Here is a 27,274-nt window from a genome sequence, read left to right on the forward strand (position 1 = left end):
AATTTCTTGGTGTACAAACCATGTAGCTCGTTCCTTATTTTCCAGGGTTTTTTCTTTAAAGGATATAATATTGCTTTTGTCCACAATATTTCAAGCTGTATTGTCTTCTATCAGCCCTGGGAGGAAAAGCTTGTCCTTTTTAAAATTAATTTTCCACTTAGTCTGCAGATCCTACATATGGAAAGTTGCTCAGTGTACCCATAAAGCCAGCTTTGTATTGGCTGTGTGTTGTGCCCTGAAAATCATTTTCCAATACAAAGATCCATCATTTATTTATTTATTTATTTATTTATTTATTTATTTGTTTGTTTGTTTGTTTGTTTGTTTGTTTGTTTTCTTTCTTTCTTTCTTTCTTTATTTATCTATCTATTTATCTATTTATCTATTTATCTATTTATCTATTTATTTATCTATTTATCTATTTATCTATTTATCTATTTATCTATTTATTTATCTATTTTATTTATCTATTTATCTATTTATCTATTTTATTTATCTATTTTATTTATCTATCTATCTATCTATCTATTTTATTTATCTATTTTATTTATCTATTTATCTATTTTATTTATCTATTTATCTATTTATCTATTTATCTATTATCTGTCTGTCTGTCTGTCTGTCTGTCTGTCTGTCTGTCTGTCTGTTTGTTTGTTTATTTATTTGCTGCCTCTCTCCACAGACTCGGGCCGGCTAACAACAGTAATAAAACAACATATAATAATAATCCAATACTAAAAACAGTTAAAAACCCATTATTATAAAAAACAAACATATTGCGGGTGCTACGTTCCAGGACCTCCGGGGTAAAGGAAAATCCGCAAAGTTTTCCTGTGTTTCCGCAAAGTTTTCCTGTGCAGTCAGGCGGTAGGGAAAGCAAGTAGAATGCTTGGCTGCGTAGCTAGAGGGATAACAAGCAGGAAGAGGAAGATTGTGATCCCGCTGTATAGAGCGCTGGGGAGACCCCATTTGGAATAATCCTGTGTCCAGTTCTGGAGACCTCACCTGCAAAAAGATATGGATTGAATTGAATGGGTCCAAAGATGGGCTACAAGAATGGTGGAAGGTCTTAAGCATAAAACGTATCAGGAAAGACTTCATTTTATTTATTTATTTATTTATTACTTAGATTTGTATGCCGCCCCTCTCTGAAGATAAATAGATAAATAAAATAGATAGATAGATAGATAGATAGATAGATAGATAGATAGATAGATAGGAGGAAAAAGGAGAAAGGGGCTCAACTGATCTCCATCAGATTAGCCAATCAGGGACATGCTATCACTTTGGGACAAGGATGAGGAACCAGATCCCTAAATTTCCAAAAGGGGGAACTCAAGAACCCGGAAGCCCTGAGGGTCAGGGTTTCGTTCCCACCCTTTACCTTGTGGTGTTGTTTCCTAGAATCAGCTGCTCCAACCAGGGCCACGGAGCTTGCAGATGAGCTGAGCAAAGGAATTGCGTTTCTTTCCGGTGAGTGGAATTGATTTTATTTCCCCCTTCGTGCCCATTAGAAAATATCTCTCGAGAGGGGCGGGCTGCCTGTTAGAGCACACGGGCTTTGCCTTTCGAGAGGTCGATGCTGCTCGAGAAGCAGAAAAATGGATTTTTGGAAAATGAGGAGAAAGTCCATCGGGTGACTTGGCCAGAGGCTGAAGGTTGAAGGTCGAGCCCTCTGCTGACTCCCTTCTTATGGTTCTGAGGGCCAAGGCTTTCTTCCATTGTATAAAAGAGTGGAGGAGGAAGAGGAGGAAAAATAACTTTTTTTTCGGCCTTGTTCTCCAGAGGGAGGGAGGGAAGGAAGGAAGGAAGAAAAGGAAGGAAGGAAGGAGAGGAAAAGAGGGTAGGGAGGGGAGAGGGCGAAAGGCAGGAAAGAGGATGGAAGGAAGGGAGGAGGGTGGAAGGAAGGAAGAAAGGAAGGAAGGAATGGGAAGGTGGGAGAGAGGAAGGGAAAGAGGGAGGAAGGAAGGAAGGAAGGGGAGGGAGAGAGAGGGGGAGAGGGGAAAGAGGGAGGAAGGAAGGAATAGGAAGGAGAGAGGGACAGAGGAGGGAGGGAGGGAGAAAGGAGGGAAGGAGGATGGAAGGAAGGAAGGAGGGAGGGAAGAGGGAGATAGGGAGAAAGGAAGGAAGTGGAAATAGGGAGAGAAGAAGGAAGAAAGGAAAGAAGGGTGAAAACAGGTAGGAAGGAAAGGGTAGGAGGGAGGGGAGTGATAATAATATCACAATATTATCACAATAATAATAATAAGATATAGAATATGGTTTAGTGAGTAGCATTGAGTCCCTATTTCATTTTTCTTGTCTAGGTGGGAGAGGAAAAGGCAAGGAATGGATTGTCACATTTCCTGAAAATCCCAGTTTCGGCCGAGTGTCCGAGGCGGTCATGACGAAAGTTTTAACCTACCTGACATGGATCCCAAGGTACCACTTTGACCATAGCGAAGTGTTTCTCAACCTCAGCTGGACCTCATCCCCCAGAATTCCCCAGCCATCATGGCCGCTGATGAATTCTGGGAGTTGAAGTTCAGAGGCCTGGAAATGGCCAAGATTGGGACTCAATGCTTCAGAACCCCAATGCAATGAAAAAACCATGTTTGCCTCTCAAAAGCAGTTTTTTAAAAAGACCAAAAAAAAGGTAGTCTATTCTGATTTTGCATCTCAGCGTAGATTTGATCCCTCTAATGTCACTTTTGTGCTGTCAATGTTTCCCCACCCTCTTTTTTAAAATTCTTAACTTCAGTTTTTTATTCATATTTCATTCATTTCTTTTTTTAAAAAAATATAAATGTTTATTGTTTAAAAGCAAAAACAATGTGCAATGTATTTACAAATGTATGTTACAATATACAAACTAAGACATACATAATAGCAACAAAAAATAAAAAATAAAAACAGGAAAAGAAAGAAACATATCAAAAACAAAAAACAAACATAGTTTTTTTAAAAAAGAGAGAAATATCCTATTTCTCTCTTAACTATCTACTTATATCTTTCCGTATTTTATGCAGTTATTCATATCGTTTAGTGTGCTTACATTCTCATATTTGGTGTTTTGTAATTTTTGATCATTAATATTATGATTATTAATATTAAATAGGTAATATTGTGGATAATTCACATTACCTTTATATAATAAACAGTCTTCAATTGTAAACATTATTGTTTTTTTCCCCTCTTCCCTTCTAGCCAACGCAGACCGGAAAGCAAATTTATCCTCATCCTAGACAGACGATTGGATACCTGGATGTCGGTCAAGATGGCTCTCCAAAGAATAGCAGTAAGTGGGCTTTTGGCTCAGAGGTGAAATCCAATGGTTTTTACTACTGGTTCTGTGGGTGTGGCTTGGTGGGCGTGGCTTGGTGGGCGTGGCTTGGTGGGCGTGGCTTGGCGGGCATGTCAAGGGAAGGATTCTGCAAAATCGAACTGTGGACTTCATTGGTTGTTTAATTGGTTTCTGGACGCAATTCAAAGTGTTGGTTATGACCTACAAAGCCCTACATGGCATCGGGTCAAATTACTTGCGGGACCACCTACTGGCACATGAATCCCAGTGACCGGTTACGTCCCACAAAGTTGGCTTTCTCCAGCTCCCATCAATTAGATAATGTCGTTTGGCGGGGCCTAGGGGAAGGGCCTTCTCTGTGGTGGCCCTGGCCCTCTGGAATAGGCTCACACTGGAGATTCGCACTGCCCCAACTCTCCTTGCCTTTTGTAAGAGACTTTTATGTCGCCAGGCTTTGCAAAAATGTTTACTACCACACTGTGAGTGTGACTTATTTAGTGGGTGTGGCTTGTCAGCCATGTGACCAGGTGGGAGTGGCTTGGTGATCATGTGAACAGGGGGTGGCTTAAAGATCATGTGACTGGCTTAAAGGTGGCCAACTTGACATCACCTGCATCAAGGGCTAGGGTTAGGGTACCTGGCCTCTCCTTGCCTCCAAGAGATATAATTTCCCTCTCTATTTACTATGACTGAACATCCAAAATAGACTATTTAATTCTATTTATCTATGCCATATGTTTACATACATAAGAACATAAGAGGAGCCATGCTGAATCAGGCCAAAGCCCATCGAGTCCAGCATTCTGTGTCACCCAGTGGCCCACCAATTGTCCAGGGGGATCTTGAGCAGAAAGAGAAGGCAAGACCCTCCCTTTCCCCTGACCCCCAACAAATGGGACCCAAGGGAACTCTGCCTGCCTCAACCAACATAGAGATGGCACTTGGACATCAGTTTCAATAACCACTGATACACTTGGCATCCATGAGTCTGTCTAATCCTGCCTTGAAGCTATCTAGGCTGACAGCTGTCACGACCTCTTCTGGAGGGGAATTTGCATAAACCAGTGACCCTACAGGTGAAGAAATACTTCCCTTGATTTGTCCTCACTTTCTCACCTCTGAGCTTTAGGGAGTGTCCCCTCGTCCTAGTATTGTGTGATAGAGAAATTTTTTTTCTCTATCCACCTTTTCTATCCCATGCATGATTTTATACCCTTCGATCAAGTCACCCCTTCAATGCCGTCTTTCAAGGCTGAAGAGACCAAGGCGTTGCAACCTGGTATCATAAGGGAAGGGGCTCCATTTCCTTGATCGTTCTTGTTGCCCTTTTTTGCACCTTTTCCAGTTCCATTATATCCTCATTGAGGTGTGGTGACCAGAACTGTATACATACTACACGCAGGCACACAAAAATATATACGATCTTCTATATAAACTGTACGTTTGTACAAACACACATACACATGGATAACTCTTCTAAAATTATATGCATTCAACCACATTTACTGCAATAGGAAAAACATACCCAGAGTCCAGAAGGAGAAAAAAGAGGGGAAAAATCAAAATTTTACTACTGGTTCTGCATCCCTGAGCGTACCTGTAGGAGCCCATCACTGCTTCTAACACTCTGAACAAAAGGTTGGCTCTTTCGAAAAAGATACTTCTTCCAAAGTGAAGAAGAGAAGATTGCTCTGGCCATCTCACACTTCTTACCAGAGCCTACAAAACTTTCGCCAGACACATCCTTGAATACAGCTCATCCGTTTGGAACCCATATCGCATCTCAGACATTAACACCCTTGAAAATGTCCAGAGATACTTCACCAGAAGAGCCCTTCACTCCTCCACTCGAAATAGAATACCCTACGAGACTAGACTTTCAATCCTGGGCCTAGAAAGCTTAGAATTAAGACGCCTTAAACAGAATCTAAGCATTGCCCACAAGATCATATGCTGCAATGTCCTGCCTGTCGGTGACTACTTCAGCTTCAACCACAACAACACAAGAGCACACAACAGATTTAAACTTAATATTAACCGCTCCAAACTTGACTGTAAAAAATATGACTTCAGTAACCGGGTTGTCGAAGCGGGAAACTCATTACCGGACTACATAGTGTCATCCCCAAACCCCCAACACTTTACCCTTAGATTATCTACGGTTGACCTCTCCAGATTCCTAAGAGGTCAGTAAGGGGCGAGTACAAGTGCACTAGAGTGCCTTCTGTCCCCTGTCCTATTGCTCTCCTATATCTCTTATACCTTTCTTCTATTCCTATATCTCTTCTTCTATTCTTTCACCAGCTCCCCCCAGAGATTAGAACTGCCCCCACCCTCCTTGCCTTTCGTAAACTCCTTAAAACCCACCTTTGCCGCCAGTCATGGGGGAATTGAGATATCTCCCCCGGGCCTATACAATTTATGTATGGTATGTCTGTGTGTATGTCTGCTTCATAACAGGGTTTTTTGTAAATGTTTTTAAATTATTAGATTTGTCATGAATTGTTTTATTGCTGTTGTGAGCCGCCCCGAGTCTACGGAGAGGGGCGGCATACAAATCTAATAAATAATAATAATAATAATAATAATAATAATAATAATAATAATAATTGATATGTTCTATTCCTATAACTTCTATTCTTTCTTAGATATATTTTACTATGAGTATCTCCTCTATAACCTTCATCATGTATTTTACTATGTGTATACCCACTAAAACCCTCATTGTGTATTGGACAAAATAAATAAAGAAATAATAATTAAAAAAATAACTTCTGCATTCCACCTTAAAAATGCACAGCTGTATTTGGCCACCAAGTGTCTCTCTTTCTCTCCCTCTCTGGGGTTTTTTCCCCCCCTCCCTTTCTCCTTTTCCGTCCTCTCTTTTACCGGTAGCTGGGCCAACAGCCATTCCTCTCTTTTTTCCTGGCACTTTTGCTGGCTTTGCTTTCGCCCTCAGATTGTCCGATGGGCAGTTTTGGAGGAGAGAACATCTGGTTACCAGCATAGGTCGTTTCTCCCAGGAAAATCCTGGGAAAGCTGGCTTGCTGGTGCAGAAGCTCTGGGAGAAAGCCGGCTTGATGCCGGAGCCTCGACTTTGCACAATGCGGCATTGACACTCGGGCAGCGGAGGTCCACCGGTGTGGCCTCCTCTTGTGGGTGGCTTTTGGGAGATGGCCGAGGCAGGTCCTCCGAGAGGCAAGATGTGGTGCCGGAGAAATGCGGTAAGAGCCTGCAGGCTTTGTCCTTTGCAAAGCCGGTTGGAAGCCGAGAGGCTGGTCTTTTAAAAAAATTATTATTATTCCATTGCAGTAATCCTGGTTTAGCATCTTCTAGGACAAAAAGAAAGGCAGATTGCGGGGCTTAGAAAGGAGACAGGAAGGGGACGGAGAATGGAGGCTCCTTGCAGCTGACCTCTCTTTCTTCCACCCACCTTTCTCCTCCTTTTAAGCATCCAAACTGCTTCTCAGTGGTGGCATGGGCAGGTTGGCGTCCAAGTTGAAACGTGGCGGGTTGGGAATCATCTTCTGTTTCTCTCTTTTTATCTCCCGCAAAGCGTGGATGGATTTGGAATTTGTGATTGTGTGTGTAGACCCATAAGTGTGTGAGAGACAGAGATGGAGAGAGGGAGGGAGGGAGAGAGAAGAGACACAAAGAGACAGAGAGAGAGAGAGAGAAAGAGAGAGAGGGTGAGAGATTAAGAGAGAGAGAGACAAAGAGAGAGAGAGACAGAGAGACAGAGAGGGTGAGAGATTAAGAGAGAGAGAGACAAAGAGAGAGACAGAGAGAAAGAGAGAGACAGAGAGAGAGAGAGACAGACAGAGAGACAGAGAGAGACAGAGACAGAGATGGAGAGAAAGAGAGAGGCAGAGATAGATAGAGAGAGAGACAAAGAAAGAGAGAGAGAGACAGAGAGACAGAGAGAAAGAGAGAGACAGAGAGAGAGAGAGACAGACAGAGAGAGACAGAGAGAGACAGAGACAGAGATGGAGAGAAAGAGAGAGAGGCAGAGATAGATAGATAGATAGATAGATAGATAGATAGATAGATAGATAGAGAGAGAGACAAAGAGAGATAGGGAGAGAGAGACACACACAGAGAGAGAGACAGAGATGGAGAGAAAGAGAGAGAGATGGAGAGAGAGAGAGAGACACAGACACACACAGAGAGACAGAGATAGATAGATAAATAGATAGATAGATAGATAGATGGATGGATGGATGGATGGATGGATGGATGGATGGATGGATAAACAGATGGATAGATAGTTAGAAAGATGGATAGATGGAGAGATGGAGAGAGAGAGAGAGACAGATAGAGAAAGAGAGAGACAGAGAGGGGGAGATAAGGAAAGAGGGAGGGGAGGGAGAGTATAGATTGATGTCAGTCCTTGAACAGTGAAATTCTGGACTTGGGGTGGGATTTAAAAGAAAAAAATGGGCCAGGCTTTTTAAGCTAATGTAGACGGTTGCCTGTGATAGGTTCTAATTGGCTTTATTATTAGACTTTGTTATTCTTGCTACTAGAAATAAGCCTATTTTCTTCCTTTTGTGGGAGAAGAATTGGGGGCAACGATCCCTCGGCCTCGCTTTTGCAAACCAGCCATTCCTGAGATTTTCCAAATGAAGGATACGGGCGGAGTTTACTTGGTTTCTCTCAGGTTGCAAAGGAGCCAACTGGCAAAATTCCCACCGGCTTAAATTGGACACGTTTTCCATTCATTCGCATCCTCTCGTTATTTTGAGTCCCGCTTAAAAATAGCTCTTGAGCACGGGGCGTCTTTCGAGGCCGAGGATGGAAGTGTTTGTGACATCATTATAAAGTGAGGTTATGTGTTCTGTCGGGCTCTCTGGTAGAATCCTCCCGAAAATGCACAGATACAATTTCAGACACACACACGTTTGAAAATTCAAAACAATGTTCTTTATACCAAAAATGCAAATAAACCAAGCCCTCTTTTGGTATAGCAAAGAGCACTAGTCTCCAAACAAACTGGTAATTTGTACAAGTCCCTTATCAGTTCTGTGATACTTAGCTTGCAGCTGTGAGGCAATTCACAGTCCTTCTTCTTTCACAAAGTGAAACACACTTTGCTCTGGTTTAGTTTCAAAGCGGGGAAAAATCAGCACACAAAGGTCAAAGTCAGCAAAGCAGGCACCAAAGACAACAGGATCAGATAATCCTCCACAATGGCCAAACCCACAGGCTGCTATTTATAGCAGCCTCACTAATGACCACAGCCCCACCCAACCTGACGGCAGAGGTGGGTTTTAAGGAGCTTGCGAAAGGCAAGGAGGGTGGGGGCAACTCTGAAATCTGGGGGGAGCTGTTTCCAGAGGGTCGGGGCTGCCACAGAGAAGGCTCTTCCCCTGGGTCCTACCAAACGACATTGCTTAGTCGACGGGACCCGGAGAAGGCCAACTCTGTGGGACCTAACTGGTCACTGGGATTCGTGTGGCAGAAGGCGGTCCCGGAGATATTCTGGTCCGATGCCATGAAGGGCTTTATAGGTCATAACCAACACTTTGAATTGTGACCGGCAATTGATCGGCAACCAATGCAGACTGTGGAGTGTTGGTGTAACATGGGCATATGTGGGAAAGCCCATGATTGCTCTCGCAGCTGTATTCTGCATGATCTGAAGTTTCCGAACACTTTTCAAAGGTAGCCCCATGTAGAGAGCGTTACAGTAGTCGAGCCTTGAGGTGATGAGGGCATGAGTGACTGTGAGCAGTGAGTCCCGGTCCAGATAGAGCCGCAACTGGTGCACCAGGCGAACCTGGGCAAACGCCCCCCTCGCCACAACTGAAAGATGTTTCTCTAATGTGAGCTGTGGGTCGAAGAGGACGCACAAGTTGCGGACCCTCTCTGAGGGGGTCAATAATTTCCTCCCCCCAGGGTTATGGACGGACAGATGGAATTGTCCTTGAGAGGCAGAACCCACAGCCACTCTGTCTTATCCGGTTTGAGCTTGAGACTGTTGACACCCATCCAGGCCCCAACAGCCTCCAGGCATCGGCACATCACTTCCACTGCTTCGTTGACTGGACATGGGGTGGAGATGTATAACTGGGTATCATTTTTCTACCAATGATAACGGAAATCCGACATTTTCAGAAAAGCAGAATTCCAGCAGTGAAGGGATCCCAGCTTATTTTCTTTTCGATGCCAAAGGACTAAAATGCAACAGAGCCAGATGAAAGGGAAAAAAGTGTGTATTTCCATCTGGATTTCTGCCGCGAGATTCCACGCTGGGGAACCATACCAAGTGCAAATGATGTGAAACTTTAATTCGTGCTCATTAGCGGTCCTACGCCAAAGCATTTGTGGTGAAGATGAGGCTGTTAATTTGCTAAAACCTTTATCCCAATGGTGGATTTCTTAGTGTTCTCTGAGCATGGTTGCTTCTGGGCAGACTTTTCATTACCCGACTAGGTAACTTCATCAGTATGGGGTTTGCACCCTATTCACACACAGTAGTTTGTGCTGCCAATGTTGGTGGGGGTGAGGTTTTCCTCTTGGTAGTTCCTTGTTGGCAGTGATGGGCTGCTACAGGTATGGTCAGGTACGCAGAACCGGTAGAATTTTTTTTTCTTTTTTCCCCTTCTGGGCTCTGGGTACTTTTTTCCTATCGCAGTAAATGAGATTGAATGTGTATAATTTTAGAAGAGCTGTGCGCATGTATGTGTTCATACACATACAGTTTATATAGTAGATAATGTATATTTTTGTGTGCCTGCGAGTCCTCGGAGAGGGGCGACATACAAATCTAATAAATAATAATAATAATAATAATAATAATAATAATAATAATAATAATAATAATAATAATAAGGTTCTCAGCGGACATTTGAAAACCATCGGAAATTGACAAAATCTCCATTGCCGCTTTACTGGGATCGGCAAACATAACTCGCCGCTACATCACGCAGTCCTAGGTGCTTGGGATGCGCCCGACTGGGGATGAAATACGAAATCCAGCATAGTGTTGTACTAACATAATAATAATAATAATAATAATAATAATAATAATAATAATAATAATAATAATAGATTTAGATTTAATTGGATTTGTAATAATAATAATAATAATAATAATAATTTATTATTACAAATCCAATTAAATCTAAATCTAAATCTATTATTATTATTATTATTATTATTATTATTATTATTATTATTATTATGTACACATATGGCATATATGCATAGAATTAAAGAGTATATTTTGGATGTTTAGTAATAGTAAATAGAGAAGGAAATTGTCTCTCTTTGAGGCGAGGAGAGGCCAGGCACCCTAACCCTAACCATTGACATGAGTGACATCAAGTTGGCCACCTTTAAGCCAGTCACATGATCATTAAGCCACTCCCACTGGTCACATGGCTGGCAAGCCACACCCACAAAATAAGCCACGCCCACAGCGTGGTAGTAAAAAAATTTGCAGGCTTTCACTGCTTGTTAATATTTTTTTTTCCTGTGCTTGATTGTTTATCTGGTATTAATCCCTGCTTATCTACATATCGGCTGCTGGAGAGGATGCATCCCGGATTATTTATTTCCTTTTTAAGGTTTCTATTGTCTCTTTTGAGTGATGTATGGTTTTTATTTCTACGTGTTTAATAGAACCTTCTTTCTGTAACTGGTTTAGGATTTGGCTGTAACCTTGATTTATTTTCCCTTTCTTTCTAACGCCAGACTTCTTTTCCTGGGAATCTCCACCTCGTGATGGTCCTGCGTCCCACTGGGTTTTTCCAGCGGACTTTTACCGACATTGGTTTCCGGTTTAGCCAAGAGGACTTCCTTCTCAAACTTCCGGTGAGATCCCCGTGACTTCAATAGAATATAATTTTATTGGCCAAGTGTGATTGGACACACAAGGAATTTGTCCCCATGAGAGATGCTCTCAGTGTACATAAAAGAAAAAGAGACATTTGTCAAGAATCATGGGGTACAACACTTAATGATTGTCATAGGGGTCAAAGAAGCAATGAAGAAGCAATCCATATTAATAAAAATCTTAGAATACAAGCAACAAGTTACAGTCATACAGTCCTAAGTGGGATTATTATTATTATTGTTGTTGTTGTTGTTATTGTTGTTGTTGTTGTTGTTATTATTATTATTATTATTATTATTATTATTATTATTATTATTATTATCCCCTTGCAAGATTTTTCTTCTTGTACATGTGCAGAAGCAAAATTGCAAGGGAATACTAATACGAATAATACTACTACTAATAATAATTTATTAGATGCTGAGCGCACAGCTGAATTCTCGCTAACCGTATGCCGTCCTTATCCATTCTGCTAGCAACCCGATACTGGTTACGGTCCCGTCTCTCGGCTGTTTCCGCCACAGCTCAGCCTCCCCAGAGAACTGTAGCCTGATTTAGCTTGCGAGTTTGTAGACTTTGCCACCTCAGCGGTTTTCTTTCAAATGTTCTGCTTGGTGATGCTTAGAAGCCGTCAAGTCCGGTGACTCTTCGGTTTGCTTAGATAGACCTCCCTGATGATCTGTCCTTGAGATCTCCCAATAATACTCTCGGTGCTGTTGTGAGCCCATCTGTTTTGTTGCCGATGGTCCTCACCTAGTTCTTTCCACCATTCCAAGAGAGAGAGAGAGAAACAGAGAGATGGAGAGAGAGAGAGAGATGGAGAGAGACAGAGACACACGCACAGAGAGAGAGAGAGAGAGATGGAGAGACAGAGAGACAGAGAGATGGAGAGAGATGGAGAGACAGAGAGACAGGGAGAGACAGAGAGCTGGAGAGAGATAGACAGTGAGAGAGACACAGAGAGAGAGAGAGATGGAGACTGACAGAGAAACACACAGAGAGAAAGAGAGAGAGATGGAGAGAGAGACAGAGAGATGGAAAGAGATAGAGAGGAAGAGAGGGAGAGAGAGGGAGAGAGATAGACAGAGAGAGACAGAGAGAGAGAGAGAGCTGGAGAGAGACAGAGGCACAGAGAGAGAGGGAGAGAGAGACTGAGAGAGATAAAGAGACATAGAGAGATGCTTATGGCTCCCTCTTATGGCTAACGGCAACACTAGCTCTTAAAGCGATAGTGTTCTATTACATGTAAGTTTACATTGCTGGTTTATTTTATATATTGTCAAACCCAACTAGTTATGTACATAGTACTAACAGAGTGTCATATGGAATAAAACAACTTACATGGCTGTGATCTTTGTGCCCCAAATTGTCTCTACCTGCTCCTCGGGCTAGATCCAATTAATCTGTAAACATACCCACATTGTTCTATCAATTGAGCTTCTAGACCTAGCCCAAGCAACTGTCATGGTCTTTTCTTCCCCACCCCACCCACCTCACCTTCTCTAGGTGGTAATGCTGAGCTCTGTCAGTGAGTTGCTGACCTACATCGATGAAAAGCAATTGACGGCCGAATTTGGAGGCACCTTGGAGTATTGCCATAGCGAATGGGTCATCTTCAGAACGGTACGTCTACGAGGTTGACATTTTTATACCAAACGTCTGGCTTTATGATTTCCTGGTGACAGGAAGGACATCCTTAAAACAATAAAAACTCAGCTCCATTCAGCTGCCTTGACTTTACCCCAACGCAAAGGATTATGGGGTTATTAAAAGACAAAAAAAGAATTGTGGGTTTATGAGATTACCATCTGGGGCACCATGTCTGCACCTGGATGGAATGGAAGGATGTGGACAAATTGTATTTCATACAAAAACGTTTTTTAAACAATATTAATAAAAAATATTCCTCATTGTCCAGAAAATCATAGTCCGGAAATCAAATCAATCTTTGATGCAATCTTGGAGGGAAACTCCAAGATTTGAGCCCTTTCTAAACATCAGTAGGGTGGTAGGTCCATCAACATCTCAGTGGGAACCTCAATCCAGTTTGACTGACGAAATGATTAGATTAGATTAGATTTATTGGATTTATATGCCGCCCCTCTTCGCAGACTCGGGGCGGCTCACAACAATGGAAAAAACATTACATAGTAACAAATCTAATATTTAGCAATCTAAATTACAGTTTTAGGTTAAAAAATTCATAAAATCAACCCCAATATATATAAAAAAAACAAGCACACAATCGATCATACACCAAAACAACATGGGCAAGGGGGAGATGTTTCAATTCCCCCATGCCTGACGGCAGAGGTGGGTTTTAAGGAGTTTACGAAAGGCAAGGAGGGTGGGGGCAATCCTAATCTCCGGGGGGAGGTGGTTCCAGAGGGTCGGAGCTGCCACAGAGAAGGCTCTTCCCCTGGGTCACGCCACACGACATTGCTTAGTCGATGGGACCCGGAGAAGGCCAACTCTGTGGGACCTAACCGGTCACTGGGATTCATGCGGCAGAAGGCGGTCTAAACCAACAATGTTTGCTTGTTAGGCTATAGAAAGCTTTGCACTCATGGTGAAGGAAACCGCTCAGATGTTGCAATCCTTCGGCATGGAGTTGGCCGAAACACAACTGCCAGATGAAACCTATTCCATTGAGCACATCCTGGCTCTGCGGACAGAAAAGTACTATCAGCTAAAGGCAAGTTGAAAGTTGACTCACAGCCATTTCCTTGCTGTGGCTGTATGAATTTGCCAACCTCAGTCATGGGTTGGGTTCATAAGTCACGGTAAACCCTAGAGTAAGACGGGGGGAGTTGAGTCCCTCCTAGGATGATCTTCATGGTGGTTGAGGGATCATCTGGATCAGAAGATCTTTGCGGACTTTTGCAGGGAGACATCACCGCGGTAACCAAAGAAGGGAAGATGTTGTTGTGTAGTTTAGAAGAACCGGAGATTAAAGATCTGGAAGAGGAACAGCAGCAAGAGAGATCCAGTGACTGGGAGACTGTTCATCGGTGAGTATCGTGAACCTGAAGCTTAGTTTTTGGGTTGGTGGTTATACATACAGGTGGAGCTGCGCAAATTCACAGGAGAACAGCAGGTGAACATTGGCTGAGCCAAAGGAGTCATCTGAAGAGATATAATGTGTCTGTACTTCTACCTACAAACACCTCTACTTACGAACTTTTCTAGATAAGAACCAGGTGTTCAAGATTTTTTTTTGCCTCTTCTCAAGAACCATTTTCCACTTACAAACCCGAGCCTGGAAAAGGCAGGGAGAAGCCTCTGTGGGGCCTCTCTAGGAATCTCCTGGGAGGAAATAGGGCCAGAAAAAGCGGGGAGAAGCTTCCGTGGCACCTCTCTAGGAATCTCCTAGGAGGAAACAGGGCCAGAAAAGGCAGGGAGAAGCCTCCATGGGGCCTCTCTAGGAATCTCCTGGGAGGAAATAGGGCTGGAAAAGGCAGGGAGAAGCCTCCGCGGGGCCTCTCTAGGAATCTCCTGGGACGAAACAGGGCCGGAAAAGGCAGGGAGAAGCCTCTGTGGGGCCTCTCTAGGAATCTCCTGGGAGGAAACAGGGCCTCCACTCTCCCTGTGGTTTCCCCAATCGCACACATTATTTGTTTTTACATTGATTCCTATGGGAAAAATTGCTTCTTCTTACAAACTTTTCTACTTAAGGACCTGGTCATGGAACGAATTAAGTTCGTAAGTAGAGGTACCACTGTATATACAGAGTAACACAGGAGGACAAAGGGGTGTGTTGTTCCCCATGACCCAGTTTATGGATGTTATTTTAGCCATTTTCTATGAACCAACAGCTCTCCTCCGATTCCAGTTTTCATTTAAGAAAAAGGCACACATCATAAGGCTATGTAGTCTCAAAACGGGCTTATATCAAGGCCAAGGTAGACTTTCTGGATTTAACCTATGTGTCCTTTGGATAGTGGTAGGACAGAAGACATGGAGATATAATGCACAAATCCAGCCAGTGATTGATTTTGTTTGCTCCTCCGAGGAAAGCTTACTCACCCAACTGCACGAGATGGAGACGGCGTTTGACGGGTTCTGGGAGAAACACCAGCTGAAGATGGAGCAGTATTTGCAACTGTGGAAGTTTGAGCAGAACTTCCAAGAGGTGAGAAGAAAAGAGAAGCAACTTTGGACTTCCTGAGAAGTTTCAGAGAAGTGGAAAATAGTTTATAATGATTTCATAAGGGAGGAAAATAACTTCCTAGCTAGATGGTCTATTGGAGGAGGTACATTTTAAAAATGAATTGTTTCGGGATTGGAGGATTGCAAGAAGTTCATTGAGAGGCAGTCTAATCAGTGGGATGGAATTAATGTTTGCCTCTCCCTCTCTCTCTGCCTCCTTCCTTCCTCCCTCTTTCTTTTTTTTCTTATTTCTTCCTTCTCTCCTTCCCTCCTTCCTTCCCGCCAGCCTGCCTTCTCTCCCTCCGTGTCTCCTTCCTTCCTTCCTCTTTCTTTCTTTTCTTATTTCTTCCTTCTCTCCTTCCTTCCTTCCTTCCTTCTTTTTCTCTCTCCCACCTGCCTTCTCTCCCTCCCTCCATCCTTCCTTCCTCTTTCTTTTCTTATTTCTTCCTTCTCTCCTTCTCTCCTTCCCTCCTTCCTTCCCTCCAACCTGCCTTCTCTCCCTCCATCCTTCCTTCCTTCCTTCCTCTTTCTTTCTTTCCTTATTTCTTCCTTCTCTCCTTCCCTCCTTCCTTCCCTCCAACCTGCCTTCTCTCCCTCCCTCCATCCATCCTTCCTTCCTTCCTTCCTCTTTCTTTCTTTTCTTATTTCTTCCTTCTCTCCTTCCCTCCTTCCTTCCCTCCAACCTGCCTTCTCTCCCTTCGCCTCCTTCCTCCCTCCCTCTTTCTTTCTTTCCTTATTTCTTCCTTCTCTCCTTCCCTCCCTCCTTCCCTCCTTCCTTCCCTCCAACCTGCCTTCTCTCCCTCCTTCCTTCCTTCCTTCCTTCCTTCCTTCCTCTTTCTTTCTTTTATTATTTCTTCATTCTCTCCTTCCCTCCTTCCTTCTTTCCCTCTCTCCCACCTGCCTTCTCTCCCTCCCTCCCCCCTCCTTTCTTCCTACTTTCTTTCTTTCTTCCTTACTCTCTCTCTCTTTCTCTCTTCCTTCATCAAATCAGCACACACCAATGCTTAAACCAAATATTTTTGATGGAGGTTTTTAATACATTCCATTTTCAAGAGTGCCTTCTGCAGAAAGGGAGGCACCAGATGTCACATTAAAAAAAAAAACCCAGAAAAAAATCAGGTGATGGATATGAATTTTCAAGCAGTATGAGAGCCACTGTCTACTTTATGTCTGTTTTAAATAAAAGATGCAATCCTCTGTTTGTTTTGAGTTTATTTCCTTTGAAAGAAACTATTCTCTCTTTTCAGCTCAGTAAGGCCCTCGAATTCATAATGAATCAGCAGCTGGAATTATCGGATACGGGAGAAAACATCTGTTTAGTGAAGCAGAGGCTTTCGGAGTTGGAGAACTTGGAGCAAACAGCCCAGGTGAACCCTGTTGCTATGGAAAACAGACGTGAATGTGGATCTGCCTCTCTCTCTACATTTTCTCTGCAATCTCTCTGTATTGTAGTTATGTATATCAGCTAAAATGTGTTTAGGCTTGATATCTTTGTTTGCTGACTATGGCAAAGACAACTGGTAAGACTACGTACTTGGTAATATTTGGATTTTTATTCTGACTTATTATGTGTATGACTTTAGACTGTTTATCTGAATATGTTATTTCTGAAATCAAACTTTAATTCAAGTTAGTATATCTGGGTATGGCTGAGTAGTTATTCACAACTAATCTCAATCTAAACATTTCTGTGTGCGCGCAACCTTGGTAAACAAGGATTACTCTGCTCATACATTAACAAATATTATTTTTGATAAGGAGAACTCCTCCCCCCCCAAAGATTGGAGAAGGGTATTATGGCATGGAGATGAGAAGACCCAAGAAAGCTGGATTTTCACGAACATGGAAGGAGTCCTATTTTAAAGGGCTAAACTAATCCTATGGACTTCCTTTTGGGAGAAAAACAACCCAACCTTTTTGAGTTACTTGCTTGGAAACCTATTGAGCCAGAAGAAGACCCAACTGGTTTTAGAAGTTCTTCAAGGACCAACTTGGTTGCTCCTTGAATTGGAGACCACTGTAGAATCTCAGAGCAGCTGGCGTCATTGAGAGGTTGTCTCAGGAAAAGATAGTGACAAACAGTTTGGTGGTCAAGAAATTAGGGATCTAGGAGTTGAATCAGGCTCCCCCGAGAGCATAATTTTGAGAAAGTCCAATACAATGTTTTGGGGACCACATTGCTTTCATCTCAGGTGAAAGCAATCCCGAGATTAAAGCAATCCATGTTCAGATGGAGAGAATAAATGTTGCAAAGTTTTAAGAGCGTGAGAAGTGTCAGAAATGGGGTTGATTGTACATATAGTAACAGCAGCTAGAATAGCATATGCACAAAATTGGAAACTGAATAAAATTCCAGATGAAAGAGAAATATTACATAAGATTTTAGATTGTGCTGAAATGAATAGTTTAAAACTTAAAGATAAAGAAGAGTGTGATTACCATAAGATCTGGGGGAAGTTTTATGAATAGTTGAAAACTAAAGATCATTGAGAAATCACTTCCTTAATCACTTTTGAAGGAATACATGATGATTTAATTTTAATTTACTAAAGATCCAGATGACGAAATAAGTATTGGTGGCAGCAATGGATAAGGAGTTAACACAGAGATGAAAGGATTAAATTTGAGTTAAGATATTTATGCTTTGTTATAGATAGAAAAAGGGAATATAAGGGATTAGATTTTATAATATTGCTATATGTAGATGAAATATGTCTCATGTGTAGTTTTAATTAATTTAGCAAAGAAGAGGATAAAAATTGTATATTCATGGCATCGGACCAGAATACATCCAGTCCGCCTTCTGCCGCACTAATCCCAGTGACCGGTTAGGTCCTACAAAGTGGGTCTTCTCCGGGTCCCGTCAACTAAACAATGTCATTTGGCGGGACCCAGGGGAAGAGCCTTCTCTGTGGCGGCCCTGGCCCTCTGGAACCAGCTCCCCCCGGAGATCAGAATTGCCCCCACCCTCCTTGCCTTTCGTAAGCTCCTTAAAACCCACCTCTGTCATCAGGTTTGGGGGAACTGAACTACCCTTTTTCCCCCTAGGCCTGTACAATTTATTCATGGTATGTTTTTGTCTATGTTTGGTTTTAAATAAGGGTTTTTAATTATTTTAAACATTAGATTTGTTATATGCTGTTTACTACTGTTGTTGGCTGCCCCAAGTGTATGGAGAGGGGCGGTATACAAATCAAATCAAATCAAATCAATAAACAAATATTAAAGGCATTGTTAGGGAGTCTACAGAGAGGGGCGGCATACAAATCCAATAAATGAATGAATGAAGAATGAATGAATGAATGAATGAATGAATGAATGAATGAATGAATGAATAAATAAATAAATAATTTTCTGAATGTTTAATGTAACAAAGAAATGTCATTTATTATTATTTTAGGCAAGGATTCTGTGGTTTTTTTACTGCTTATGTTTTTACTGTATGTTGGAGAAAAAATAAAGACTATTTTATACCCAAGGGGGTTGAGAAAGGAATAAGTGACCTGGAAGGAAGTTATGGTAGGTGACCTGGACTAATGGTTTTGACATAACTCCATCCCATTTTCCTCCACCACTGTATTTGCCTTTGAAAGGATTTAACAGCAAAAGCTCACGTGGTCATTCTTCACGGACACCAAATGGCGGCTAGCCACCATTATGCCCTCAACCTGATTTGCCAGCAGTGCAACGAACTGCGCCACCATTCAGACATCTTGCTGGAGGAAATTCAAAGGAAAAGCAACAGACTCCAGCAAACGTTGGAACTTCTCACTTCTCTGCAGCAGGTAAATCCAAGGATGGAACTATAGGAAGTCATTGCTTCAACCACCCTTGTCTTCCTCAGTAGTGTTGTACGTACTCTTGATCAGTTGGAGGATGATGAAGATATTGAGGACTCAGATTCAGATAGTGTTTATGAAGTAGTGGGGGGGCCAGGGGTTACAGGTAGTAGAACAGGTGGGAGGCCAGCCACAGGATGGGGCTATGAGTTCAGGATCTAATGAGGGAGAATCAGACGTTCGCTGGGTTAACCCTAAATTCAGAAGGGCCCAAAAACGTAGAGAACAGGTGTCTGGAAGAAGATATTAAGGAGAGGAATGGGTTAAATACTGTAGTGATGTATTTGGCACGTCAGGGGGTCAGTGGGGAAGAAGGGTGGAGTTTCAACATTGCCGGAAAAAAAGATGTTGATTTTCTATGCCGCTCTCCAAGTAAGCCAAGTATTCTGTGTGATTAACTGTCCGTCTGCTGTTTTTTAGTGAGCATGCTTTTACGAAATAAATCTTGTCTAGCAGAACAGGAGAAGGAATGTAAGGAATGCAATTAAGAGAGATTACAGAGCCAGGAGAGATACGCCAGTATGAAATGTGTGTATAACCAGAAGAGAAGAGAATAAAATGGAGTTTGTTTGTTTATGAAATAATGTGTTTGATAAAAGTTATTTGGGCTTGCTGAATTTCTACCAGAAACCAGAACAAGAAAACAGAATAAGGGGCGTACATAAGTGCACTGATGTGCCTAACGTCCCCTGTCCAATTACCTTTCCTTTTCTCATATATCCTATATATTCTCTCCCTCTTATCCACTCCTCTTCTTTTTTACTTACTATCCCTATATATACTACTTAATGTCTATTTCATTCCATATGTATTGTCTTCGGAGAGGGGCAGCATACAAATCCAAATAATAAATAAATAAAATAAATATTGGATAAAGAATAAATAAATAAATAAATAAAATAAAGTAGCAGATGAATAGAATAGAAAAAGATTTGGAATCCCACCACGGAATTCACAACCTCCTGGCTGTGAGGCAAGAGCTCCACCTCAACCTTTCAAATGCTGCAACCCCTTAATACAATTCTTCATGTTATGGTGTCCCCCAACCATAAGTCTAGTGGCAATTCTCCCAACAGAGCTTTAAGCTGATTGGCAGGAAGGTCAGAGGGACACCCCCACCATAAACGCCTGATTGGTTGGAAATATGTTCCAAGGTGCCAGAATAGAAGCTTTTGTTCGTAACACCAGGAGAAATTTGTTTTTCCCCCTGGTTTTAGGCAACCCCTGTGAAATGGCCGTTTGACCCCCCAAAGGGGTCCCGACCCCCATGTTGAGGACCACTGCTCTAGGCCATCTTGTGTTGTTGCTTCAACCGCAACAACACAAGAGCACGCAACAGATTGAAACTTAATACGAACCGCTCCAAACGTGACTGTAAAAAATATGATTTCAACAATCGAGTTATCGAAGCGTGGAACTCATTACCGGACTCAATAGTGTCAACCCCTAATCCCCACTTCTCCCTTAGACTCTCCACGATTGACCTCTCCAGGTTCCTAAGAGGCCAGTAAGGGGCGTACATAAGTGCACTGGTGTGCCTTTCGTCCCCTGTCCAATTGTCTTTCCTCTCTTTCACCTATCTTATATATTCTCTTCCTTTCATATATCCTCTCCTCTAAGTTCACTTTCACCCTCTTTTATATTACCACATGTCTATTTTCTTTCTATGTATTTGTGTATTGGACAAATGAATAAATAAAATAAATAAAATAAATAAAATAAATAAAATAAATAAAATAAATAAAATAAATAAAATAAATAAAATAAATAAAATAAATAAAATTAAATAATAAATAAAATAAATAAAATAAATAAAATAAATAAATAAAATAAAATAAATAAAATAAAATAAAATAAAATAAAATAAAATAAAATAAAATAAAATAAAATAAAATAATAAAATAAAATAAAATAAAATAAAATAAAATAAATAAAATAAACAAAATAAACAAAATAAACAAAATAAATAAAATAAAATAAATAAAATAAATAAAATAAATAAAATAAATAAAATAAATAAAATAAATAAAATAAATAAAATAAATAAAATAAATAAAATAAATAAAATAAATAAAATAAATAAAATAAATAAAATAAATAAAATAAAATAAATAAAACAAATAAATAAAATAGTGGTGATGCTGATGGAGATGGGATAATGGTTCGGGGCTTTCTGATTTACTCTTTATCCACTTTGTCTCTCTGTTAGGCCTTGGAATGTTGTGATGAAGGTGTGTATCTTCTAGCCAACCAACCATTGGACAAATGCCAGTCCAGGGAAGGAGCTCAGAAAGCCCTCCAAGACATAGAGAAGTTCCTTGAGAGATCTTCCCTGCATTTAAACATCGATCCTCAAGCCCTATCTTCTGATTTCCATCTCATCTTAACACCGGAACTCAAGGTATGGGTAGAGGTGCTCACACTATGGTGAGTAATTGTTACACAAATGAAATTTAGATGCAAACTTGCTGCCTCCCATGGAGAAATTGGCAATCCTGAGTTAGACTGAAAACACCCCACTGAGCCAGTCAGGAATACAGTACTGTGTTCAGTTCTGGAGACCTCACCTACAAAAAGATATTGATAAAATTGAACGGGTCCAAAGACGGGCTACAAAAATGGTGGAAGGTCTTAAGCATAAAACTTATCAGGAAAGACTTCATGAACTCCATCTGTAGAGTCTGGAGGACAGAAGGAAAAGGGGGGACATGATCGAAACATTTAAATATGTTAAAGGGTTAAATAAGGTTCAGGAGGGAAGTGTTTTTAATAGGAATGTGAACACAAGAACAAGGGGACACAATCTGAAGTTAGTTGGGGGAAAGATTAAAAGCAAAGTGAGAAAATATTATTTCACTGAAAGAGTAGTAGATCCTTGGAACAAACTTCCAGCAGACGTGGTTGGTAAATCCACAGTAACTGAATTTAAACATGCCTGGGATAAACATTGATCCATCCTAAGATAAAATACAGAAAATAGTATAAGGGCAGACTAGATGGATCATTAGGTCTTTTTCTGCCGTCAGTCTTCTATGTTTCTATGTTTCTATGTTTCTATGTTTCTCTCTCTCTCTCTCTCTCTCTCTCTCTCTCTCTCTCTCTCTCTCTCTCTCTCTCTCTCTCTCTCTCTCTCTTTCTCTCTGTGTGTGTGTGTGTGTGTGTGTCTCTCTCTCATCAATCATCCATTCATCCATCCATCCATCCATATCTGTTGGTGTATGTCTGTCTGCCTGTCTGCCTATATCTGTCTGTCGATCTACACATGCATACACATGTACTGAGAGAGAGAAAGAATATAAAACATAGAACCTAAAACATAGCATCATGGAGTTGGAAGGGACCTTGGAGGTCTTCTAGTCCAACCCCCTGCTTAGGCAGGGAACCTAATACCACTTCAGACAGATGGTTATCCAACATCAGGAGGTCTTTTTCTGCCATCAATCTTCTATGTTTCTATGAAGCCTCTAGGATGTTACATAGAAACATAGAAACATAGAAGACTGATGGCAGAAAAGACCTCATGTCCATCTAGTCTGCCCTTATACTATTTCCTGTATATAATCTTACAATGGATATATGTTTATCCCAGGCATGTTTAAATTCAGTGACTGTGGATTTACCAACCACGTCATGTTACCAACCATGTTAAACTTGATGGCCTCGATAGGAGGTCATGGTAGCTCCTACATGGAGCAACTTCAAACATTTAGATCTCAGTTCCATTCCAGGCAAGCTTCCTCCTGGTGGTCAGAAGTGAAGAAGATAGCTCCCTCCCCACAATTAAAGTAGGATTTAGAACATCTCAAAAAGCAGAAATTAAGTGTAACATTTTGAGGACTCAATTTTGAAGGCTTTCTCTGAGAGTCTTCTCCTGGCTAACCATGTGTAAGTTCCAACATTGTGTCAATGGAATAAGGAAGCCAAATTGCTAGATTTAGCTATTTTTACTACTTTGAGATTGGGAGGGGGCCAAATGTATTATCTTGCCTCTCAGAAGTGCCCAACTTCTCTTTAACCCTAAATAAACCCAACTGGGCTGAAAAATCATCTTCAATGTGTCGTTTTGCAACATCCAAAGATCTTGTGGGACTTTCAAGAAGCTATCAACCATTGAGATGTTGCCCAGCTTTGCTTCCCACAACTCCTTTGACTCTTCCATTATCCATTGGTGAAGCAGGAGAAAGTCCTCCTCCATATGTAACTACTGTGAACCAGTAGAAAGTTAATGTTGAAAAGTACCTATTGACCAACATCTGGTGCATCAAGAGTTATGGTCTGGAGAAAGACAAATCAATTGCCCTGAATCCAAGCAGCCTTCATCTACCTTGGAACTGGGCCTGATGAAATGTAAAACAGAGTTGTGATTGTTGCTTATAAGTCTTTTATTTCTTGGGGGGGGGGCGGATGCAAAAAGAGCCACGGTGGCGCAGTGGTTAGAGTGCAGTACTGCATGCTACTTCTGCTGATCACCAGCTGCCAGCAGTTTGGCAGATCGAATCTCAGTAGGTTCAAGGTTGACTCAGCCTTCCATCTTTCATAGGTCGGTAAAAGGAAGACCCAAATTTATTTATTTATTTATTTATTTATTTATTTATTCATTCATTCATTCATTCATTCATTCATTCATTTATTCATTCATTCATTTATTCATTCATTCATTCATTTATTCATTCATTTATTCATTTATTTATTGGATTTGTATGCCACCCCTCTCCGTAGACTCGGGGCGGCTAACAACAGTAATAAAAACAGCATATAACAATCCAATAATAAAAGCAGTTAAAAACCCTTATTATAAAACCAAACATACATACAGACATACCGTGCATAAAATTGTAAAGGCCTAGGGGGAAAGAATATCTCAGTTCCCCCATACCTGGCGGCAGAGGTGTGTTTTAAGAAGCTTACGAAAGGCAAGGAGGGTGGGGGCAATTCTAATCTCTGGGGGGAGTTGGTTCCAGAGGGCCGGGGCCGCCACAGAGAAGACTCTTCTCCTAGGTCCCGCCAAGCAGCATTGTTTAGTTGATGGGACCCGGAGAAGACCCACTCTGTGGGACAATATGATGACTCTCTGTAAACTGCTTAGAGAGGGCTGTAAAGCACCGTGAAGCGGTATATTATTATTATTATTATTATTATTATTATTATTATTATTTATTCGATTTGTATGCCGCCCCCCTCCGAAGACTAAATAAGTCTAAATGCTATTGTTATCCACAGGCTCGGATACAGATGGTCCAGATCAAGTTGGAGAATGTACGCAGCATGTTTGAGAACCGTCAGGTTTGCTTCAGAAAACTCGCGGACAAACAAGTCCGTCCAGTTCAGCTTGTAGCTCCCCGGCCAGAATGTCCAGCCCGGTCTAAATCTCAGCTGTTTTCTCCCAAACATGGTAACATGCATTTAAGTTCCATTAACCAGAAAGACTCACGATTATGCAATCTTGGGGATGTAGAAATGGGATTGGGTGGGGTTGGTTGCCTGGGGGAGGATCCATCCATCCATATTGGTTGGCTGTATTGGTGAGCATCAATGATATCACTCGACCATGTTTGCATCTCCATTCTCCAAACTTGTGTTGGTCATTTAAATTAAGGAACCAAAAAGAGGCAAGAATAATTAAAAAAACTAGAAGACAGTAAAGGCATACTTAAACATAGAATTGAGGAAAAGAAAGAAATAGCCTTAGAATTTTATAAAAATTTATATCAAAAGGAAGATAAAAATGAAGATAAAGCCTTCGATTTTTTAAGTTCAATAGACTTACCTACTTTAACAGAAGACCAACAACAGAAATTAAATGCACCATTTACTATGATAGAACTACAGCAAGCACTTAAATGTCAAGGCCACTGGCCCAGATGCTATACTTGCGGAATTTTATAAACTAAACAGTAACATACTCATAACAAATATGTTAGAAATATTTAATAATATAATACTAGACGGTAAAATTCCCAAAACATGGTCTGAAGCACTAATAACTTTAATACATAAATCCGACACTGAGAAAGATAAAATTCAAAATTATAGATCAATTTCATTATTAAATGTGGACTATAAAATTTTTGTTTCAGTATATGCCCACAGATTAAAAAATATTATGTCCAGATTAATACATGAGGATCAAAACGGATTTCTTCCAAATAGGCAGATTAAAAATAATATGAGGACAGTTATAGACACATTAGAATATTATGGTCATGTTTTGAAAAGTAGACATTGAACATCTTCTGGAAGGAAGTTCTCCTGGGCTGGATGGAAGTAGAGTGGATGGAAGTAGAGTGAAAATTGGGAGTCCTATCTGTCCCGTTCTTGAATTGGGTGTCTTCTGCAGTATATCCATCCAGCAGCTTCTCCTCCCCTCTTCCCCCACCCCACCTGTCTCTCTCCTAATCCTGACCTAATTTGTACCTTCTTCTCCTTTTTTTTATTCTTGCAACAGCACGCTTTGAAGATGAGACATCTTCTCTTCATATCTGTTTACACTCTTCTGCATCTGTTTTTCTCCCCACCTCTTTTGCCCATTGCTACATCCCAGGTGCTTCCTCTATATACCTGATATTTCAACCTTTTTTCGTCCCACCAAAGGTTTTTGTTTGTTTAAATTTCATAGATCTTATGGAAAAACAGTGGGATGGAATGGTAAAGTACAAGGGGTGGACAAAACAATGGAAACGGACCAGAATATCTCTGGGACCACCTTCTGCCTCACGAATCCCAGCGACCGGTTAGGTCCCACAGAGTTGGCCTTCTCCGGGTCCCGTCGACTAAACAATGTCGTTTGGAGGGACCCAGGGGAAGAGCTCCCCCCAGATATCAGAGTTGGCCCCACCCTCCTTGCCTTTCGCAAGCTCCTTAAAACCCACCTCTGTCGTCAGGCATGGGGGAATTGAAATTTTTTCCCTTCCCCCTAGGCTGATAGAATTTATACATGGTATGCTTGTTTGTATGATTGGTCTCTTAAATTGGGGTTTTTTAGATTACTTTTTAGCATCAGAATGTTTGAACATGTTCAAGTCAAACGAAACATGACATATTTTAATGTTTTTTTTAAAAATTCTTTTATTTGATATGTTTTTTAAACTACCTTTTTTTTAACAGAAATTTAAGGAAATGGGTTATAACCTTTGAGAAATGGCAGACTTCTCAGACTTTCAAAGAGGCCAAATTGTTGGTGCTTGAATGGCAGGCGCTAATGTCACAGAAAGTGCCCGAATGTTTGGCGTTTCAAGAGGTCGTGTCTCAAAAGTCATGACTGCTTTTGAAAGAGAAGGGAAAACGTCCTCAGCCAAGCACAGGTCTGGTCAAAAGTCGAAGTTGTCTGAGAGAGACCGTCGGACACTAAAGCGAATTGTTAGAGCGGATCACAAGACCGCAGCTCCTAAAATCACTGCAGAGCTCAATAGACACGTACAGAACCCAGTTTCCACAAAAAACTGTTCACAAATCTGGATTCCACGGAAGAGCTGCAAGGTGTTTCCATTTTTTTGTCCACCCCCTGTATTTTCTAGTGTGGCTTCCCATCTCTGTTTAGGCATTGAGTCTGTTAAGGAGTGTGCAGAGTAACCCTTGAGTTACCAAGGATGCACATAGGAAATGTGGAGGTGGCAGATATCCAGCTTCTAGCCCAGAGATAATAGTAATAATTCAGATAACCAGATATATTAAGTGCATAAATATTATTTACTTTGGCAAATAGCTTAGTCAAGAACAATCCTTGTCATACACAATTACATCGGTCAATACTCACAATACATATACAATACTATGAGCCTCTTTCAATGCATTAAACAATACTATAAGTCTTACTCAGTGTTCTCTCTAAATTTTTTTGGGGGTGGGCGGAAAAGTATAGTGTCTGAGCGGCAGTCCCTTCGGGACTGGGCGACACAGAAATAATAATAAAATTTCCCTCTCGGCTTCTGGGCAGGTTTGGAAAACTCTGAGTTGATGATGATTTTTAAGTGAGCGATTGCTCACCTGCTCAGCTTAGAGGGAACTATGGTCTTACTTACAAAATACATTAAACCATTATTTGAACACACAGTATAATCACACAGACAAACCAGAAGTAGCAGAGAGTAATCACACAGAGAGAAAGATGCCTTTGGCTCCCTCTTATGGCTAACTGCAACACTAACTCTTAAAGCTATAGTGTCA

The 27,274-nt window shown here is 41.2% G+C and overlaps 1 protein-coding gene across 1 annotated transcript in view; it reads left to right on the forward strand.

Moving 5' to 3' along the window:
* MCF2 (MCF.2 cell line derived transforming sequence) overlaps positions 1-27,274 on the forward strand; it is a 59,238-nt gene that overhangs the window by 3,486 nt on the left and 28,478 nt on the right. Inside the window, exons 2-13 of the mRNA XM_070759963.1 lie at positions 1,405-1,473; positions 2,307-2,421; positions 3,187-3,277; positions 10,982-11,101; positions 12,630-12,746; positions 13,669-13,818; positions 14,010-14,134; positions 15,141-15,255; positions 16,520-16,639; positions 18,866-19,057; positions 21,321-21,512; positions 24,332-24,503. Coding sequence (XP_070616064.1) covers positions 1,405-1,473; positions 2,307-2,421; positions 3,187-3,277; positions 10,982-11,101; positions 12,630-12,746; positions 13,669-13,818; positions 14,010-14,134; positions 15,141-15,255; positions 16,520-16,639; positions 18,866-19,057; positions 21,321-21,512; positions 24,332-24,503 — 1,578 coding nt within the window. The remainder of the gene's footprint in view (positions 1-1,404; positions 1,474-2,306; positions 2,422-3,186; positions 3,278-10,981; positions 11,102-12,629; positions 12,747-13,668; positions 13,819-14,009; positions 14,135-15,140; positions 15,256-16,519; positions 16,640-18,865; positions 19,058-21,320; positions 21,513-24,331; positions 24,504-27,274) is intronic.

The sequence above is a fragment of the Erythrolamprus reginae genome, chromosome 8, assembly GCF_031021105.1.
Source record: "Erythrolamprus reginae isolate rEryReg1 chromosome 8, rEryReg1.hap1, whole genome shotgun sequence".
Classification (NCBI taxonomy): domain Eukaryota; kingdom Metazoa; phylum Chordata; class Lepidosauria; order Squamata; family Dipsadidae; genus Erythrolamprus; species Erythrolamprus reginae.